This window comes from Chiloscyllium plagiosum, chromosome 25 (genome assembly GCF_004010195.1).
Source record: "Chiloscyllium plagiosum isolate BGI_BamShark_2017 chromosome 25, ASM401019v2, whole genome shotgun sequence".
Taxonomy (NCBI): domain Eukaryota; kingdom Metazoa; phylum Chordata; class Chondrichthyes; order Orectolobiformes; family Hemiscylliidae; genus Chiloscyllium; species Chiloscyllium plagiosum.
In genome coordinates, this window is record NC_057734.1 from 14,402,504 (window position 1) to 14,417,665 (window position 15,162).

General features: G+C 39.8%; 1 protein-coding gene across 4 annotated transcripts in view; it reads left to right on the forward strand.

Moving 5' to 3' along the window:
• The window catches only part of trafd1 (TRAF-type zinc finger domain containing 1), a 43,800-nt gene that overhangs the window by 17,392 nt on the left and 11,246 nt on the right, over positions 1 to 15,162 (forward strand). For all 4 annotated transcript variants that reach the window (XM_043715558.1, XM_043715559.1, XM_043715560.1 and 1 more), the window contains 4 exons: positions 545 to 805; positions 9,666 to 9,736; positions 13,500 to 13,754; positions 14,446 to 14,572. In XM_043715558.1, the coding sequence (XP_043571493.1) occupies positions 545 to 805; positions 9,666 to 9,736; positions 13,500 to 13,754; positions 14,446 to 14,572 (714 nt within the window). The remainder of the gene's footprint in view (positions 1 to 544; positions 806 to 9,665; positions 9,737 to 13,499; positions 13,755 to 14,445; positions 14,573 to 15,162) is intronic.

A 15,162-nucleotide genomic window follows, 5' to 3' on the forward strand; every position in this document is an offset into this window, starting at 1 on the left:
AGATGGGGGTCAAACACAGGCAAGTGGGACTAGTTTGATTTAGGAACGTGGTTGTTCTGGTCTAGTTGGACTGAAAGGTCGGTTTCCATGCTGTATGACTCTGATTCTTGTGGCAGTTCGTGAACATTCTAAAACTGTGGGCACCATAATTAGAGCAATACCTGTCATTACACTTTTTTGGTAATGGGCAAGGACTAATTTATGGAGGGAGGGAAGGATTCAATGCCTATTTTATTTTATCTTTGCTGGATTGATTAATTGGTATTAGGTTAAATGTAAATTCATATTTGTCCCTTGCTATAGTGGGAATTTGTGTTTTGAGGTGGGCTGAAACTAAATTGTGGGTAAAGACATTGCTAAATATGATTCTGTCTTCATCAAACATTTGCAATTTGCCATGTTAGTCAGTATTTAGACCTCCGGTATTAAGTTGAATCCCACTGTGGTCGACCCATGGTGTTTTCTTGGTTAAAATCAGCTCACCAATACTGGTTGAAACTTTGAATTATGCTTTTAACACTCATATTTCCTGTTGATTTTGCAGCCAGCCTAGTGAGGACTGAGAGAAATAATTTGGCAGATGTTACAGGTCCAGAGCATGTGGATGCCAACTCTAACCTGGATTACCTGCTTGCTCTCAGTCTCCAAAATGAAAACAATGAGGGAGGAGAGTGGCCACCTTTATGGGAGGATACTCGCTCTGACTACAAATGTTCAGAGCAACAGAATGCAATGGGCTTGCTCAGCACTCAGTCGCCATCTGATATATTCCCAACTTCTGTAAATGTCCATGAAGAGGTAGCAAGTAAGTAGTTAATATTGGACATTTCTTCATAACCAGTCGGTGCATCTTCTGTTAATTATTGTGATCATATAGCCTAGTATATGGCTAATGTAATAATTCACCTTGAGTGTCTTAGGATAATACCTACTTGCCATTCAGGTTGAGTACCCAGTCTTTTGCATGTGTACTTTTCCACTCTCTTAAAGAAGCAGACTGGCACACTGAATTAAGATCAGATATTAATTAGTAGCTTGCCTTCACTTGCAGAGAAGAAGTAAGCATAGAGTCACAGAACAAGTTCTACCTCCACTTGGTTTAATCTCTCTTCTCCCGAATCATGAGGAAAAGTAAGCAACAACATGGTCCTATTTCTTAGCTGTCACCTATCTTTCAAACTATTTCTGAGGAAAAAAAGCATCCTGCATATTTAGCTTCCAGCTTTAAGCTTAAGGACTGAGTGCCAAACCTGTGGTCAGAAATCTGACTGTGTCCCTTTTATTCTTCTCATTGTCATCAGATGAGATGGTATTGAGATACTGATTGTATTTCCTGTAATGATTCATCATCAAGCTTGCAATAAAATTGGCTGTAGCTTGCTAGATAATAGTTCCAGTGGTACCTTTTGCAAATTAATGTTCATGTGGAAAGTTGTAAGTTTTGAATAGATTACTTCATTTATATGTGATGGTTCTTTCTTGCCTTTATTTGTCTTGTACATAGTCACCAAGAATGGTTGGATTGTTGTCTGAATCAGGAACTTGTCACTTTTTCTCCTTACAAAACAATGAGTTGAGTCATACGTAACTGCTATCCCAAACAGACGTCAAATACCATGAATAGTGGGCCAGATGTCAAAATATAGTTTTGTTTTCTTCTTTGAGCTCCTCTGGGCTTTACTTGAGGGCTACCTTTTGGATTTCAGGGTGCCATTTTTCATTCTCACCAACTCATTTATTAGGTGATGAGCTCTTGTCATATTGAAACTTTATTGCTGGAACAGCACAGCAGGTCAGGCAGCATCCAGGGAACAGGAGATTCGACGTTTCGGGCACAGGCCCTTCTTCAGGAATGAGCAGAGTGTTCAGCAGGAGAAGATAAAAGGTAGGGAGGAGGGACTTGGAGGAGGGGAGTTGGAAATGTGATAGGTGGAAAGAGGTCAAGGTGAGGGTGATAGGTCGGAGTAGGATGGAGGCGGAGAGGTCAACAAGAAGACTGCAGGTCAGGAAGGCGACGTGGTCGACGGTGCCCTCCACCGCATCTCCTCCACTTCCCGCTCCTCCGCCCTTGAGCCCCGCCCCACCAACCGCCACCAGGACAGAACCCCACTGGCCCCCACCTACCACCCCACCAACCCCCGCGGATATGGAAGTTTCCTTTGGGGCTTTGGAGAGAAGTGAGGGGGGAGGTGTGGGCGCAAGTGTTGCACCTCCTGCGGTTGCAAGGGAGGGTGCCGGGAGTGGAGGTTGGGTCGGTGGGGGGTGTGGATCTGACAAGGGAGTCGCGGAGGGAGTGGTCTCTACGGAAAGCTGATAGGGGAGGGGAGGGAAATATATCCTTGGTGCTGGGGTCTGTTTGGAGGTGGCGGAAGTGACGGCGGATGATGCGCTGTACATGGAGATTGGTGGGGTGGTAGGTGAGGACCAGTGGGGTTCTGTCCTGGTGGCGGTTGGAGGGGCGGGGCTCAAGGGCGGAGGAGCGGGAAGTGGAGGAGATGCGGTGGAGGGCACCGTCGACCACGTCGGGGGGGAAATTGCGGTCCTTGAAGAAGGAGGCCATCTGTGTTGTACGTATTTTGAACTGGTCCTCCTGGGAGCAGATGCGGCGGAGACGAAGGAATTGGGAGAATGGGATGGCGTTTTTACAGGGGGCAGGATGGGAGGAGGTGTAGTCCAGGTAGCTGTGGGAGTCGGTAGGTTTGTAGTAGAAGCTCTTGTCATATTACCTTATCTACTTGTATTTGGAACATTTGGACTTGCACAGAAGCAGAATTAGAAGAATTTAACAATATATTCAATCATCACTGCTTGACTTAATTAAAATCTGCAACATATGAAAGCATTAATTTGAAGCTCTACAGTTTTTAAGTTGGCACAAGGTATTTGGCATAGGCGAGTAACAAAATCATTTTTAAAAAAATTGACGCACATAATGTACAGAAAGCTAACATAACATGTTCTGTAAACTGCGAGGTCATAGTAAACAGTTGCATGATTGTCCCTAATGTGGAGTCTGCACTTCGTCATTTTCAATGAGATGCTCTACATAAATACAAATCTTTATGAAACAAAACTGTTCAGTATTAAATTATTCAGTTAAGTGCTTCAAGATTAATGTTTATTTATACACTACTTTGAAATGTTTAAAACCATTTTCACTCTTGGCAGTTTCTCCCTTGTCCACTTTGCAGTCCCTTTCAACCTCCTTTGTCGTCCCTTCTCCCTATCCCTCTATCCATCTCCAATTGTTTATCTACCACAGATGCTGCTGACCTACTCACACGTCCTAGCTCCAGCTGCAGAGTTGACTTTCTCCTGATTTTGTCCCTCTACTCTCATTTCCCTGGTGATTTGGCCAATTTGAAGGGCTGAATTCACCCTCTGCCCTCATATTTTGAGTGTTGCAGTCAGCATTTATTCATGGGCCATTCTAGTTGTGTGACTCACTTATTTTTTGTGGCTCGAATGAGTCACTATGGAATTTAACTGTGGATTAATTGAGTCACTGGGGAAAACCTTCAAGTTCCACTTAATTGAATTCCTGCGAGTTTCCCCATGAATTCTATGCAGAGTTGCCTTAAATTTTATGTTTGTATTTTGTTTCTTATCCATTAATGTTTAGGTTCTGATGGACCAAGTTCTGTTTGGTCATCTAGGATCTGCATTGAAACTGATTTACGTACATGTTTGGTGTTCCTGTGGCCCCTTCCTGCTACCTGGGTAACCTTTTTCCCAAAATAACTCTTGCTCTATTGATTAAAATTACTGAAGTTTTTTAAAACCATGTACAAGTCATGTGAAAGTAAACCTTTTGAGGATAATATTTGGGTCAAAAGTCTTGGTAAACCTTTTTGTGGGTAAGGTTTTTGAGGGATTGGCATATGTGCTTGTCTTGGGCCCAAAAGAAACTGTCATAATGGAGTAAAGTGAAAACCAACAACTCTAAATAATTAAACTATCCAAGGTTTAGTTTATGACGTTGCAAACTATGTAGATTTCATTTAAGACAAGCGTGTACCATAAAAAATTAACTGCAGCAGTTCTCATTGTTTATTCCAACAAATACTTTCTTTATTCATTCTTGGGACATGGGCATCACTGGCTGGCCATTTGATTTTTGCATTTATTGCCCATCTCTAGTTGCCCTGGAGGGTGGTGAATTGCCACCTTGAATTGCTGCAGTCGAAGTACTATAGGTTGACCCACAGTGCCCTTAGGGAGGGAATTTCAGGGTTTTGATCCAGCAACAGATTTGTTTCCAAGTCAGAATGGTGAGTGACTTGGAGTTAACTTGTAGGTCATGTTCCAATTTATCTGCTCATCTTGCCCTTCTGGATGGATGTGGTCATGCATTTGGAAGGTGATGCTTAAGGACCTTTTAACTTGTGCATCTTGTAGGTAATGCACACTGCCACTACTGAGTGTCAGTGATGAAGTGGATGCTTGTGAATGTGGCGCTAATCAAGCAGGCTGCTTTCTTCTGGATGATATCCAGTTTCTGGAGTGTTGTTGGAGATGCACCCACCTAGGCAGGGGGGAGTATTCCATCACACTTCTAATTTGAGCCTTGTAGATGATGGACAAGATTTGGGGAGTCTGTGTTAGTTGTTGTGATATCCCCAGCCTCTGTCTGTTCTTGTGGTTACTGTTTATGTGGCAAGTCCAGTTGATTTTCTGGTCATTGGGATGTCCCGTTGAATTTCTAGATTGTGATCATTTCAAGCTTTTAATTTTTTTCAGATTTACTACTACCTTTTGCTTTACGTAAATTGTTGTATGCTGTTGCACAAATGCATCACTGCATGAAGATAATTTTATCTTCAACCTTTGGACTCTTAATAATCAAATGACATGCTGTGCTTAATCTGTGGATTTGAGTAAATGCCAAGTGTATCTCCGTTTGGGTTCTAGCCACGAGAGAACAGGAGAATTGCCCATTTCTTCATTTGTGCTTGTATTTATCCATTCTTGTTTAATTATAACTCCTTTTCACCTTCACATTAAGTTGTAAAAGGTTTTACAAAACTATTTTTTCCACACTGCTCATAGATAATTTGGAACTTTGCATGTTCAGATTGGAAATTGATTAGTAACTGGTAAATTTGAGGTCAGCATATTAAGTGATAGTTTCTCAAACTAATTAGAATGACAGTATAAGGTGTTGCTCATGTCATTACTTCAAGCTGAATAAACCCAGTGATTAATTTGAACCAGTAAGGTACTGTCTGTTAATGATGGGTCATTGCTGAAAAACAGACATATTTTTCAAGCTTTTTATCTTGCACTCATCAAGACATGCTGCAATCCAAGGAACAACTAAGGCCTACACTGAGAGGAGAGTGCTGATTGGCAGGGAAATGAACTGCTATTGATAGAGGCATTGTCATGGTGAATGCATCCATTAAGTTGATTGACAGTTAATCGCCAAGCAGTTAAATTTTAAACGAAACAAGTTGAAGCAACTTGTGCTATATTTGGCAAATCCTATTTATACCTGAAAATCTCAGAGGCACTGGCTTATTCTAGTTGATTTCATCCCAATAATTCATTTGTACTTTTATAGTGTCTTGAGTGTTGTTGGACTTCCTATTCCAAACTAAGATGTGCCACAGATCTTGGGAATTGACTGACTGTTCTCAGTTCCCCAGTCTAGTCCTTGAATTTCTCCAGATTTTTAGAATTTGAGAACTTGAACCTTAGGCTTTGTTGCTGAAGTCATTTTCACTATTCTCAGGTGTTACAACACAGGGTAACCTTTTTGCTTAACTTAAAACCACCAACACAGAAAAGATTTATCTCGTGCAGTAATCTGTAAAGATTTGAGTGGCCAAGAACTACTTATGGTAAAAATTAACAACTTTTTTTGAAGTATAGCAGAGAATTATTAACTGACAACTATATCCAAGTCCTTACTCAAAACTATCTTTTACCGTCCCTTCTATAATACTAGTCTGAAAAAACTCCTGATTTATGATTTACAAACCAAAACGACTTATCTCAAAACCAGACAGCTTTTGTTCTCCTTGGTATTTTGGTCGTCTTTTCTTCTTGGGGATTCTGCTTCACAGTGTTACTGATCGATAAAGGTACCTTTCTAAGAGAGCGGTTTTCTAGGCAGTGTGCAGTTGTCGTTGGCTTGTCAGTTCTATTCTCGACTGTTAGGTTTTCCTGGTCTTATACTCCCAAAGCATCGGGTTGTCAATATACTCAATTCATACTGGATTGGAGTTTGGTATTTTTTCGGGGTTAGCCTAGTTTGAATCGCTTTTGTTGTTTCCAGGCAACCAGCTAATCCAGTTGTTCCACCAAACGTTATGCTTTATTTTCAGAACGCTTGGTTCTGTACAGTAGTTCTATTGCTTTTAACTTTGAAAGGTGCAGTGCACCCACATCTTGATAACACAAGCAGATCTGACCATTTTAGTTCCTCATGCATTTGGGCCTTTTTGGAAATATTAGGTTAATGATACCGTGAGGGATAGTCCTGATTCCAAATGGCCTCCACATTCCTTGTGTTCTGGCAGTTGGTAGATACCAGTCTTGCTGTCCATTTCTTTTGCCTTCCAATTTCTAATTCTGCATACCTTGGTTTTTTATCCTTGAGAGGGTTATTTACACAGGCAGGAAGAACCACCTAGCACTTAAGAGATGACTGAATAGTGCTATGCTGATGTTGGTTAATTTTGTATCAGGAATTAAATATCAACATTTGTTGCTTTGAACATGTTGAAGAGTAAAATTTTTCTTTGTGTAATCCCCCGATCTCAAATTCCATATTGCTGTTGTTGCAATTGCTTTCATCCATCCAGCCTTCCTCATGAACCTGGACCAGCATGCCTTTCATAAGTCTCTTTTGGGAGAGCTTTACTTGAATATCATCATGGTCTTCAATCATGTGCCATCCACTTGCTGTACAAGATGCAACCACTGTGCAGTACTTATTATTGTGTCCAGTTGTCTCAACAATGAAAGTTTTTCATCAGTTTTAGCAATGGTAGTCTTTGGCATGTTAAATTTCATTGCCCTGTGTGGGAAACATGGATGAAACATCGATTTGTTTATATTCTTAGTATTGGAAGACAAAATAGTGGAAATTGATTATCTTTAAGTTCAGATGGCAGATGTTGGAATTTTTTCGAGTACTAAATTTGTCATCATTCATCTGGTGCCCCACCTGGGACAGGCAGGCCTCGAATTCTGAAATGTCATCTTTCTTCGCTTCTGAGGGTAGAGAGTTGCATGCCTCCATTAATTAATATGATTGTTTTATTAATGCTCATGAACACATTCTGCAAATTAGTTCTCCGGTTTAAATTAAGCTGTGTACTTTTTAATTCTAAATGATCTCGCGATGGGTGATATTGTCTTCGGTTTATTAAAGAAGCTGAAGCTCTCTTTAAGAGGAAGAAGGCAGCTTATGTGAGGGTGAGGCATAAAGGCTGAGATAGGGGACTGGAGAGTTATAAGTTAGCCAGAAAAGATTTTTGAGAGGGCTAAAAAGAGCCAGGAGGGGATGTGAGAAGTTGGTGGATAGGATCAAGGAAAAACCTAAGGCCTTCTATAGGTATATCAGGAATAAAAGAATGACTAGAGTAAGATTAAGGCCACTCCAAGATAGCAGTGGGAAGTTGTGTGTGGAATCGGAGGACATAGGGGGAAGCGCTTAATGAATTACTTTTCGTCAGTATTCACATTGGAAAGGGGCAATGTTAGTGAGAATACGGCGATATAGGCTACAAGATTATATGGGATTGAGGTTGACAAAGAGGAGGTTTTATCTATTTTCAGATCTTTGATAATTGCTAAAACTCCTGGGCCGGATGGGATTTTTCTTCTGATCCTCTGGGAAGCTAGGAAGGGGATTGCAGAGCCTTTGGCTTTGATCTTTGTCGTCATGAGTCGTGCCAGAAGACTGGAGCATAGCAAATGTTGTTCCCTTGGTTAAGAAGGACTGTCGGGACAGCCCTGGTAATTATAGGCCAGTGAGCCTTATGTCAGTTGTGGGTGAGGTGTTGAAAAAGGTTATAAGCGATAGGATATATAATCATTTGGAAAGGAATAATTTGATTAGGGATAGTCAGCACAGTTTGGTGAAGGATAGGTTGTGCCTCACTAACTTTGAGTTCTTCGAGAAGGTGACAAAACAGGTGGATGAAGGTAAAGCTGTTGATGTGGTTATATGGACTTCAGTAAGGCGTTTGATAAGGTTCCACATGGTAGGTTATTGCACAAAATACGGAGTTTTGGGTTTGAAAGTGATTCAGTGGTTTGGATCAAAAATTGGCTAGCTGAAAGAAGCCAGGGTGATGGTTGATGGAAATGTTCATTAAGGAGCTCAGTTACTAGTGGTGTGCCACAAGGATCTGTTTTGGGGCCGCTGCTGTTTTCGCATTTTTATATATTATCTGGATGTGGGCGTAGAAGGATGGGTTAGTAAATTTGCGGATGACACCTAAGGTAGGCAGAGATGTGGATAGTGCCGAAGGACGTTATGGGTTACAGAGGAGCACAGATAAGATGCAGAGCTGGGCTGAGAAGTGGCAAATGGAGTTTAATGCGGAAAAGTGTGAGGTAGTTCACTTCGGAAGAAGTAACAGGAATGCAGAGTATCGGGCTAATAGTAAAACTCTTGGTAGTGCAGATGAACAGAGATCTGTGTCCTGGTGCATAAATCCCTGAAAATTGCCACCCAGGTTGATAAGGTTGTTAAGAAGGCATGTGGTATGTTGGCGTTTATTGGTAGTGGGATTAGTTTAGGAGCCACGCGGTAATGCTCCAGCTGTACAAGACACTGGTAAGGCCGCACCTGGAGTAATGTGTGGAGTTCTGGTCACAGCATTATAGGAAGCAAGTGGAAGCTTTGGAAAGGGTTCAGTGGAGATTTACTAGGATGTTGCCTGGTATGGAAAGAAGGCCTTACGAGGAAAGGCTGAGGGAACTGAGGCTGTTTTCATTGGAGAGAAGAAGATTGAGAGGTGACTTAATCGAAACTTAAAGGTAATCAGAGAGTTAGATAGTGAGAGCCTTTTTCCTCAGATGGTGAGGGGACATAGATTTAGGACAGATATCACTGGTAGTTTCTTCACTCGGAGAGTAATAGGGGCGTGGAACGGCCTGCCTTCGACAGTAGTAGACCGGCCGATATTAAAGGCATTTAAATGGGTATTGGACATGTGGATAATAATGGAACGGTGTCGGTTAGTTGGAAATCAGATTATTTTCACAAGTCAGCACAATATTTTATGTTCTATTTGTCAATCTTGTTAATTAGCTGAGGGGAAAATCTAAAGTTTACCACATTTTGCCTCCCCGTTGATGAGCAATTGTAATTACTGGTAACTAATAATCCATGACTAGTTTGATCCCTGAAAACCTAATTTTAACTTTTACAAGAGGTATGTTATTTTTCAGCCAAGCTTTGTGTGATCTGGAGATGAAGGATGTGGACTGTTGGCAAGTTTTTTTGTGGATTTGCATTAATCAAGCACCATGTTGGAACCCCTCATTTAGATGTGAGATGAAGGAAAGCCTCTCTTTACATCTGTCAACCTGGATTTAAACCTGAGTAAAATAGGAATAGATTAATTATGGTTATGTTTCATCAGTGTCTTTTGAAAGTAATTGTAAATTTTGGTTGACAATTGAACATTTTTTCCCTCTTTTAGATGATGTCACAATGTTACCTTGTGAGTTCTGTGAAGAACTCTTCCCTGAAGAAGAATTAATTATTCACCAGGTTTGTTTTTGTGTCCATTCTAACAAATCAGGACTGACTCTGATCTAGTAATTCTGATGGAAGTATTACTGATTGAATTTTCTCCAGTAATTTGATTATCAACATTAATGAACAGCTAATGCTAAAAATCTTGTTCATCATTGTCTTATTCTATCTTTCCAGTCTGATTGCCAGCATAGCATTTTCTCTTGCATTCTTAAAATGTATAGAATGTAGACTTGTTATAACTGCCTATGAAGATAATTAGTTGTGAAGTCAGTCACAGTGACCACCAAGGGCAGATAATGAAAGCTGGGAAAAGTTTGTTCTATTATCTGAGAAGAATGTTCCTTGAAAGTGAGGTAGCTTTGCAGAGTCAGTTTCATTGAACAAGGTTCAACCTATGTTTGGCCCTATTCTATTCACATTGGTGTGAGACCAAATCTGATCATGAAGAGAAGGATAATCAAATTATTTTGCCCCTACTTAAGTCACGGTACTTTCTTCTCTGTTCCCATCCTCTCTATGTTCTTCACATCTTTAACAAAGTCGCACAAAATAATGTTGCCATGACCTTGATTGCAAGAGCATAAATCAAGGAAAAAAAATTGACACCTATGAACAACATCACAATCTGATTTATTCTCCGATGTGGCCCATTCAATTATGTGCATGGGCTTTAGCATGGCTATGCCTGTGTAGTATCCGCATAGGTCTGTTTTATGCTTAGTTGTCTTAGGAATTTTCAGGTAGCTGCACTGCAGTGGAGCTTGGTGAACATTGCCTATATGGGATTGAAAAGTTAGCAGTCATAAATCCAAATATAACCCAACTCATAAATCCAAAAAAGAATGTAGGGGGTGCTTCTTTACCGAAAGAGTGGTAAGAACATGAAAGGTACTACCACGTGGCATAGTTGAGGCAAAAAAACTGAAGTGTATTTAAGGGGAAACTAGATGAGCAGAGAACAAAATCATCAGCAATCACTCTAATGACTATGTCCACCGAGAAAGTTTTGCATCACTGGTCATGGGTTCTATGGCTGATGAGTCCATTCTAAAGCTGTACCTCTAACCGCAGAGATTTAGCAGGTGTTTCCAGGAGGTGGAATTAGTCCTTGCGATTCCTGTAATTTCGTTCTTCAATATCTTTACCATACTTTCTCCTGCTGATGGATCAGGTTCCCTCTGAATAAGGTGTGCCATGTGTTGACATCTATGTTTCATTTCTTGAGGGAAGCCTTCAGGAAGTCTCTGAAATGGTTCCTTTGACGACTACTCGTTTGAAGAGTAATCCTTTGGGGTCAGTTGAAGGTTATTAGGAGGTTGCTTTTCTAACCAAATTAGGAATGAAGGTTCAAGTATTTAATTTTATGTTTGATTATTAACTATTTTGTACTGGATTATAACACTTTGCAACAGTGAACCTAAAAATAAAAAAAAGTTAAGTTTATGATGGTTAAAAATCAAGAATTCATCTTATTTTCAAAATGTGTTGCTAAAACAATTTTTTTATATAATAACTTCAATCAGGAGGAGGGAGGTAAATAAGTCAAATTAAGAATTGCTTCATCTAGAAAGGACGAAAATAGCTACATAAACACTTCCAATTTCTTTCCATCAAGTCAGCCTCTGAATTCCTTTGACTTGTATCTCCTTTCATCCTGCAAGTAAAAAATGTTTACCTTGTCCATTCAATTACGTCTGCTACTCAACATTCTTGGCTACTAAATTCTCTCCCAGGCATTCCCTTGTCTGTCCTGAACCATTATTTCTTTTTTGACTATGAAATCAACTTGCCAATCTGATCCTCTTCCTGGACCTTGAATGCCATTTGTGCTGGCTTGCATGATAAATGGACTCCGCTTCTGCCTCACTGCTGTTGCTTTTCTTTAAAGCAACAACCCCTCTTTTTCATCCTCATCACGAAATACTACCCTACTTGCGACTTGATCATTCCCAAATCCATGGCGGTACATCTTGGCTGCAACTATCTGAATCCTTTATTTTATATAATTGGGTTTCTGTCCTTATGAAAGCAGATGCAATCTTAACTAAAGTGACATATGACATCCTGTGTAACCAGGGTGCATTATTCCTCCTAGATCTCCCTGAAGTCAATGAGAGCACTCAATCCTTCACTACTTTTCTACAGGGATCTGAACTTGCTTTGTTTACTCTTGGCTAACTGATCATGGCCAATGCATCCTTGTCAGCGATCACTCCACCTGCCTCAGGACTGTTACCTCCAATCCCTTGAGGATCAATACTTGGTCCCTCTTTGTCTATATGCTGTTCTTAGCAATTGTCATATGACATCTTGTTTTCCCCTTTTCTTCATATTATTAAACCCCTTAGCGTCCTTGTCTTACCGTGTGTATAGTAGCTAATCTTGGGTAAGGTGTAAGTTTTTTTTCCAGGTAAACATTGTGGAAAGTTGAAATCACCAACTTCAAACCCCATTATAAAACTGTCCCATATCACCGATTCCAATCTCCCTGGTTATTATCTCAAGTCAAATATGTTTGTCATTGCAGTTGCATTCTTTTCAAATCTGAGTTGTGACCACTCCACAAGTAACACTTGGTTTAATTTATATAATATCATCCACATTCCTACTGACTGATAAAACCCTTGTGCGTGGCTTTCTCATTTCCACTTTGCAGTGCCTTGCTCGCAAGTCTTTCACTCTTCTCTGTGGAAACTTCTTGCTTCCTTATCTTTGACTGCAAGAAGTGCTGCACATTCATTATTCTCATGTCCTCACTGATCTCCTGGTCTCATAGTACGTCTAATTTATGATTTTGTGCTCATGTTTAAATCTCTTCCACTTGTTCTTGCCCTTCCTCAACTAACATTTTCTGTCTTAAAACTACAAAACAACAATTCTCCCTTCCTCTGACTCTGACTCTTTGTGCTTTCCCCCATCTTTACTTTTTCAAGCTTGTCTTAACTTGCCAAGGCTTCATGATCACTTTACTCCTCCAAATCCTTTTTCATTTGATCTTGCTTAAAATCAATCTCTTTGACAATTTTTTGTCACCCCTCCTAAAATCATCTTTGGCCTGGTGTCTGCTTTATTTTGCTTAATCAAACCATGTGTTTTGGGTCATTTTGCAATGTTAAAGATGTTATTTAAATAAAAGTTGTTCGTGCAATGATGAAGAATTGCCAATAGTTCGCATTTGAAGATGGGGAGGCAATGGTCTAGTGATAATATTAGTAGATTATTAATCCAGAAACTCAGCTCATTCTGGAGACCTGGGTTAAAATCCCACCATGGCTTAGTGGGATTTGAATTCAACAAAGAATCTGAAATTAAGAGTCTAATGATAACCTTAAAATCCATTGTCAATTGTTGGAAAAATCTAAATGGTTTGCTAATGTTCTTTAGGGGAAAAAAAAATCTGGCCTGTATGTGACTCCAGACCCTCAGCAATGTGGTTGACTCTTAACTGCCTCCTGGGCAATTAGGAGTGGACCGTAACTGCTGGTCTCGCTAGAAATGCCCACATCCTATGAGTGAATAAATTTAAAAAAAAACAAGTCCCATATTAGGTGAATGTTGCTTAAGATGGTAAGAGAATGACTTTTACTTGGAATAATGTAGACACTTTATTCAATCTGAAGGCAATTTAGACAAGAATAAAAATTTCTTGGAAAAAAACGTCAGTTATAATTGTGAACAAATGAAGTCTGATTTGAGAAACTTTTATACTGACACTTGATTTTTTTTTTTCTCTTCCCTTTGTGAAGCAATTGATTTATGATTTTTGTTTTAACAGACTGGCTGTAACCCAGTAAGTGCCTTTGCATCATTCAGTAAAAGTACCACACTTATACCACCGTTACAAAGGGTCTCCATTCCCAGGACGAATGACATTTTCTCCCATCGTCACCATATGAATCCTGAATTGTTTTCAGAAGACTACACACTGCCATCATATAGTCCATTTGTGGGTTCCAGTGATGGAGATGTCATGATTCCGTGTGAGTTCTGTGGTTATGCATTAGAAGAAGATATGCTGTATCAACATCAGGTAAAAAGGAAAAATTATTTTAAAAACTGTATCACAAGGCAAGTAATGATTAGTATTGCCTGAATTGTCTGAATATTGAGCTTCGTTCACTCAGAAGCATTCACCTTTTGTGAGAAAAGACTTTACTCCTCTGCACACTGTTCTTAGTATTAGAGCCAGCAGTATGCAAGTTTCTAATTCATTTGTTTAATAGGTTGCATGATATTGCCATGTAATTTGAAATGATTTGGTAATACATCTTAAATATGGTATGTTCTATATCTAAGTGAATGTGCTGGAAAACAGTCCCATTACTTTGAGATGGGGGATTGAATCACAGCTTTCTGGGGTTTTCTTCTGGTATGTCATTTGTATATTGACTGTGGCAGTCACCAGAGATTACCTGTACACTCCTTGTTAGCAACATAAATCCAAGTCAATATCTCATCTTCAGCTAGCAGCTTTGTAGAGCATTCCGTATTTCTTAAAAATCTGGTTGGGGTTTTGGATGATGTGGATGTACCCATATTGAAAGTAAATTTTTTTTTTTTGTTTAAAAGTAAGAGTTTTATTTCAAATCCCTAATCAGCCGAGTTTAAAATCTGGAATATAAATATAAAAAAAGTGCCTTTTTTTTTTTGAGAAAGCACTGTCTGCCTTCTATTTATGCATGAACATAGAGCCAATAACTTTCCTCCTCCTCTGTTAACAGAATCAGTGTGATTTGCGACCACCAACTGCAAGACCACCTGATCAAGAAATCAATCGGCCTTTCCTAGTCACCAATACTGAAACAAGAGAACCTCCACAAGTGCCCACTCACCGACCGAGACACCAAGGTAAATGCAAAAGTGTGTTTTTCTCACAGCGTGAGGGAGACAATGTGCAAATGTTAGTCATTTTCTGGCTAGGCAGAAACACATGAAATATGCCCTCCTTTAAACAAGAGCCTTCATTTTAGGAGTTAGTGGATTGTTTATTCAGGCATCCCAATGCTGCAGTGCTCCCACTCTTGAACTTTACAATATGGATTATGTTGCCAGGCAGGTACAACTTTTTATCTTCCTTGCTGTTTTCCCAGTGCAAGCAGTAATGTAATCATATCCATCCATCTGTTAGAGCTGATATCAGTTAAGCGTGCAAGGTGTTTTGTTTTAATAGGGGATTACCACACCAGATTCACATAGATACTGAATAATCAAAGAATCTAGGAAATTTGAGTTAACTTTTACATGAGCTATTTTGTCTTTGCACATTTTAGGTGTATAGGGGAATTAACTTTCTTGAAGGATAGACACCGATATCCACAACAATATGTGGAAAATTGATCATTGGTCCTATCAACAAAACTCTGGGCAAATCCAACACCATCCAATCCTGCCCTATCAACCTAGTGTCCATCATTTAAGTAATGGAACTGGATCATTGA